Source organism: Phalaenopsis equestris, unplaced genomic scaffold (genome assembly GCF_001263595.1).
Source record: "Phalaenopsis equestris unplaced genomic scaffold, ASM126359v1 Scaffold000256, whole genome shotgun sequence".
In the NCBI taxonomy this organism is placed as follows: Eukaryota; Viridiplantae; Streptophyta; class Magnoliopsida; order Asparagales; family Orchidaceae; genus Phalaenopsis; species Phalaenopsis equestris.
This window is the reverse complement of record NW_018164698.1, coordinates 680,188-686,696: the sequence shown is the minus strand read 5'-3', so window position 1 is coordinate 686,696 and position 6,509 is coordinate 680,188. Positions and strand designations below refer to the sequence as shown.

General features: G+C 39.6%; 1 protein-coding gene across 1 annotated transcript in view; it reads left to right on the top strand.

Annotated features, from left to right (window-relative positions):
• Positions 1-5,742, top strand: part of LOC110024443 (C-Myc-binding protein homolog) — a 20,847-nt gene extending 15,105 nt beyond the window's left edge. Inside the window, exon 5 of the mRNA XM_020724411.1 lies at positions 5,499-5,742. Within this exon, the coding sequence (XP_020580070.1) occupies positions 5,499-5,573 (75 nt within the window). The 3' untranslated portion in view covers positions 5,574-5,742. The remainder of the gene's footprint in view (positions 1-5,498) is intronic.
• The last annotated feature ends 767 nt before the right edge of the window (positions 5,743-6,509 follow it).

The window sequence follows — 6,509 nt, the reverse complement described above, 5'->3', positions numbered from 1 at the left end:
CGCTCTTCCTTCACACTAAATAAGTTTAACCTTCATAACACTTGGACTTGTAAGCACACACACTCTTGGAAGAAGACTATAGAGAAGTATTGGAGAAAGGAACACTTCACTAAGAAAGAAGGATTACAACACTTTAATGCTTGGAAGCTTGGAAGGTTTTTTTGGATAATGCTTAGATGGATCCAAATGAGGGGGAGAGACTCCTATTTATAGTCCTCCCCAAGCCTAAGAGAATTTTCTAGATTACAATAAAGTAGTGTAGTTTCTAGATAGTTCTACACCATTCTCTTATATACATACATAACCCTAGACCTTTCTAGGTTATTCTTGAGTTATTCTTGTTGTTTTTCTCTTCTAACATGCTCCAGAATGTGGTGTAATCTTTTAGAGTCCTTTAGATGACTTTCTACATTTTGGCCTTCTCTAGAATCTTCTATCTCATGTTTGTCTTGCTGGTTTCTTGAAGCTAGCGGAGCGTGACGGTCTCCCCCACTTAAGCTCGTCATGCCACCATTACGGCTTCCACTTGATATTGTCGATTTTTTCTTTTTTCACTTGTTTCTGTGTTTCATTTTCTTGTCTGCCCATTTTGTAATTCTTCTTGTAGTCTTACGCAGTGACACATGGATCAGTTCCCTTTGTTTGCTCACTGACTTGACAAACTTGAAAGCTATTGAGTTTTTCCCTTCATAGCTGGTTGTTTGGGGGAGGCATTTCATGCTGTAAAACTTCATGGCTGGTGATTCAGTCCTTGGATCCAACCTAACCTGATGATCTTTCTTGCTTCTTGGTGGTAGTTCTTTTGAAACACCTTTAGGTTTCTCAAGCACTGCCACCAATTCCCTTGGGATGTCATCTTGGGGCTTCCCTTCCTCATTGAAGTCTTGAAGAACAACCAACTAACTCCCCTTGTCTTTTGGAATGCCCCCTTTGAATTGGATGACCGATGACATTTTGACTTATTGCTTGTTATCTTTTGTTATCAGTACTAAGCAAGCTCAGTTTTCTTCCATGATGCATATGCTATTGGCAAAGGGCATTGGAAATGCTCTTGCTTGATCCAATGCCCTTGCTTGATCCAAGAAGTTCATCCCTAGAACAACTTTAAAATCATCTACCGGAATGACATAGAAGTCCAAGGTACCTAATGACACCCCAATACTTGTCTTACCCCTCTAGCTATTCCATGGATTAGTCTTTTTGCTGATGGAGCCTCCTAATTCATTCATTCGCAAACCCAACCTTTTTGCTTTTTCGACGAAGATGTAGTTGTGAGAAGCACCTGTGTCCCCCATTGCTCTAATGGTCTTCCCGTCTATTATCATCTCCACAAAGAGTAACCCCTTTGCTTGGGGTTTTGTTGAAGCTTGCATCTCATTCAACAGTTGTATAACCTTTGTGCCGTCGTATCACCACCTTCTTTCTCCTGATGAATTGCAAAGAGAGTTTAGAGCCTTCTTATGAGGACAATCCCTTGCCCAACATGGTTCATCAAAAAGAAAGCATTTGTTGTGTGGTTTAGTTTTATCATTTTTATACTTTTATTTTGCTTTTGCCTTGGATGAAGTCGATTTGTGGCGAGTTTCTTCCTTGTGTTGATCCTTGTCTTCTCCACCCTTGACATAAGTACTCTTGTATCTTTAGGTTTCGTGGATTCTTTTTAATAACCAATTAAACTTTCAACAACCACAATGACAATGACAATATTTTGTACTCCGCACCTCCTATGTTGAGTCTTTGCCCACGGTTGGAGTCCATCCTTGTCAGACATGTCGGGAATTTGAAGAACCAAGCTTGTGAACTCCCTGATGTAATCCTGAATCAACCCTTCTTGTTTGAGCCTTCGTAATCAGGCTCTAGCCTCATCCTTCGCATTTTTGGGATATAATTGTCTCTTTAACTCTTTCTTAAAGTCATCAATGGTGGATATGGTGCACATACCTTTCTCTATCTCCTCGTCTTCTTCTCCACCACAGCATAACGATGTCTGCGATATAAAGAGTTGCAAACTGTATTCTTGTTTCTTCATCTGTAATCTCCGTCGCTCCAAAGTATTGCTCAAATCTTCATAAGAAGTTATCCACTTTCTTCGTGTTGCAAACTCCAAAACTCTTTGGTTTTAGAACTTCAATCCGCTTAGCTTCAAAAGTATGGTGGTTGGTGGGTGTCGCTAGTGCCCTCTCGCATAGCAAAATATCTCCACGCATCTCCTCCAAGCTAGCATGTACACCGCTCATCTCGTCCTCATGGGCTCTTCGTACCTCCTGGAGCTCCCCCATCAAATCTCCCGCATCTTAGCCATTTGATTCCTTAAGGATTCCTTTAGGTTTAACATCATACCTCTGATCATTGAATGGATTGTCATGTCCTCCTCGAGTTCATCAACATTTTGGCCAAGATCCTTTATCTGGGCATCCACGTCATTCATCGCCTCCTCCATCCGAGCAAAGCGTGAATCAAAGCCACTCATGATCACCTTGGACCTCCCATGTGGTTTGGATGCAATTGAATCTCGTTGCTCCTTACAACCTTGCCCTTATTGAGATGATTCCATATTAGTGGCTTCAAACTCCATTATGTGTTCTTTAATGATCTTTGTCATGCCTTTGAACCTTGTCTCTGATACCAATTGTCACAGACTAACTTATCTCAAGTCAACCGTGCGGCTTTAGCGCTCTTCCTTAGTACTAAATCAGACTAACCCTCACAACACTTGGACTTGTAAACACACAACACTCTTGGAAGAAGAACATGGAGAAGTATTGGAGAAAGGAACACTTCACTACGAAAGAAGGATTACAACACTTGAATGTTTGGAAGCTTAGAAGGTTTTTTTGGATGAATGCTTGGATGGATCCAAATGAGGGGGAGAGACTCCTATTTATAGTCCTCTCCAAGCCTAAGAGAACTTTTTATATTACATTAGAATAGTCGTTTCTTGATAGTTCTACATCATTCTCTTAGCCCTAGATCTTTATAGGTTATTCTTGAGTTATTCATGAGCTTTTCCTTATAACATACTCCAAAATGTGGTGGAAATTTCTAGAATCCCTTGGATGACTCTCTACATTTTGATCTTCTCTAGAATCTTCCATCCCATGGTTGTCTTGCCACTTTCTTGAAGATAGCAGAGTGTGACATAACGCTAGTTATATATAATAATAATAATAATAATAATAATAATAATAATGGCGTTAGCAGCGGCAGCGGGCTCTGCTAAGGTTTCGTTGTATGGTGATTCCCGACAGTAATTTCCTCGTTTTCTCACTTCCTCACAGCTTTCTCGACGAAGCTCGCTCGCAGACTTTTTTGTCGTCGACGCTCGCTCGCGTCGTCTCTGTAATAGACGATGACGCCCCGTGCTGTTGCGGCTCACGTCCTGCACGATGACACCTTCGCAATCATCTCCTTCCATATGACGCGACTTCGCCATTCCTTCCAGACGACGCAACTTCGCCATTCCTTCCAGACGAAGTCCTCGTTACTCCATGACACTTCCTTCGCAGTCGTCTCCTTCCCGACGACGTCGATTTCGCTATTTTAGACGTCTGTTGCTTCCCTGCTTGACAGACACCATCTTGTCGACAGAGATGACATCGATTATCCGTTGCTATGTCACTGCACTTGCCAACAACTTCTCTACTCCTCTTTCAGAGACTGGTTTTCATATAGGTAAGTCTTGCAATGTTCCACAATCTGCCGAGGCTCTTGAAGGTGGTGGTGATCACACCTTCATTAAAAAACTTGGAAAAAAATTGGAATGTCTGCTCTTATTCTCACAGAGGTTGAAACCAGTATTCTCGCATCTTCTTGTCGTTTTGCTATAGAGGGGAAATTTATTTATGCTCACCCAAAACTTGAGATGATTTGAAAAGAATTTGATGCTATGAAGCTGTTGGGTAGTTGAAATATTTGTTTACTTGATGTTTACTTGACGGTCGACACATTGACGGTCGACACATACTGATTCAGTTATCTCACGATACCGATTACATTCGCATTTTTTTCTTAGAAAGTTATCAAAATCGACAACCGTTATATGAAAATTCTGAAGTACACTGTTGATTTTGATCCAAAAGCGGAGTCCTCTATCAATCTTGTTTGGATAAAGTTTTCGGGGTTAAAATTACACCTGTTCAACTTGAAAATTTTCTACTCCTTAGCAACTGCTTACGGTAAGTCTCTCAAAGTTGATAGTCATACCCTTGCTGTCACCGGACCCTCTGTGGCTTGTGTGTTAGTTGAGAGGGATATCAGTCAACTAGCTCCGGATGAGGTATGAATTGGAACCACGCACAACGGGTATTGACAAAAAGTTGAAAACAAACCACACCCTCGTTATTGCTCTCATTACAGTATGTTTGACCATAATTATACTATTTGTTATCGTTTGCATTCTCATCTAAGGTCGCATATCGTTAAAGATCAGTCACCTACCATCTCTGTTGAGAAAATGCAACCCGATCCTCTTTCCAACACCGTAGTTCCTGACGAAGTACACCATACTACAACTACAGATCCAGTCATGCTTATACCACTCACTGTTATTGAAGAGGGTTCACTTACATGCTAAGACACACAAGAGTACTCATTTGATCCAATACAAAATCAGCTGGTACAATATGTAATTGCTTCTATTGTTCAACAATCTACACATGCCCGACACACTGCAGAATAATTCACTGATCAGGTGAGACAATCTTCGGATGAGGAATGACAGGTTTATTCGAAGAGAAAGAAGAAGAATGGAGACCGAATCGAGCTTGGGAACTTATTGGATGGTACATTGATTACTATTGGCAATGACACTCATATTTACCAATTTATTAGTTGACTCCTTCCCTAGAACTATAGGCAGAGGTAAGGCCAAATTGGGTCGCTCTCTAGCCACCTTATACTATGTACTTCGACACTTTTAGGTTTTTTCTTTAAATTTCTCATGTACTTTTCTTCATGTTTTAGTTTTTGAACCATTTGTTGTTATTGTGTGGGCAGAGTGTCATAGTTGGGTTTTCCTACACATTGTATCTTTATCTTTCTTTCTATTTAATATATTATCCTTTGTGCTTTATATATATATATATATATATATTATGCTTCTGTCATTAGGGTTCAGTTTTTGTTGAGATGTGTGTGTGTGCGCGCGCGCATCTGTGTGTGTGTGTATATATATATGTATATATATTATATTGTTGGTTGCTTCGGTCTGACCGTTTATACTAGGCTTAACCAAGATGATTGAATCTTGTAGGTGACTTAAAAACAGTGCTCTCACTTCTCAGGCTGCCCCCTCCCGTTAACATGTTCTGAATTACATACTCATCCGCTTCGTTGCATTAGTATTATTTTATTGCATGAAAAGTTCAACACGCAAATAACCATCATTAATTTGGGCTATTAACTTCAGCCACAAACAATGTTATCTATGCGACGGAACTCTGGTTATACACTGTTATTATATTGATTTATAGATTTGCATTTTTTTCCTTCTGTTACAGATTGAAGAGCTGAAGAACTCAAAAATCATGATAGATTCACCCAATGATAGATTGGAGGACAGTGGAAAGGACTAAGTTAAAGGAAGTAATGGGAGGTAATCAAAATATTGTAGCTTTAACAAAAAAATGTCGTTTTTCCTCTTTTAAGCTTTATGGTTACTCATGTAATCTCAAGAACACCTCGTGGAAAATGTCTCCATAACGGATTTCTTAATTATAAGATGTGATATAAACTTTTACTAAATGGAGATTTCTGATAAGAAATGAAGACCGGCACTTTGTTTATGAATTATTAAACAAAACTCTTTGGATAAATGGAGGATGGATAGAGACGAAAATACTGGCGAGCAAGGAGAGCAGCGAACACTTTTATCTAGTACAACTACAAACAGAAAACTTTGTGCAGTTTTGTGGCTAAGTGTGTCCAACTGATTTTATTGAATAAAAATCATTGGTTGAGTTAAATGTCTAGATTTTCTATTTCTTTTTCAAATATACAAAATTTTTAAAATCTGGATGGGTATGAAGGGCACTATAGCGTTGTTCATCAGGCTAAGCATGGCGCTATAGCGCCATTGCCCGACACTATAGCGTTGAACTAACCCGTGAGTCATTTTAAATGCCTGGACCCATTACTTCAAAATGAGTCATTTTAACAAGAAGAGGCCAAATAGCAAGTTGTGGGCAGAGTTGCTATTCTTCCTACAGTTGGACCTTCAATTGTGGGGTGAGACCTTCTTCTCCACTATTTATAACATATAAGGAAATCACCCTCCGGGGTAAAAAATTAGATGAAGTCACTATAATCTACAAAATTCCTCCATCTTTTGGTTCCCCTCGCCATTCAACAACTACGGGCATGTTTGAGACAGTTTTCCGTCTGCTTTGCTTTTCCGATTGCCACTATAGTTTTGTATGTATAATTGTTTTCTTGCTGCTTTTTTAAAAGTCTTTTGTGGTAGAAAACTATTTTTTTCAACCCAAGCTGTTAAAGTATGTTGACTGTCAGAA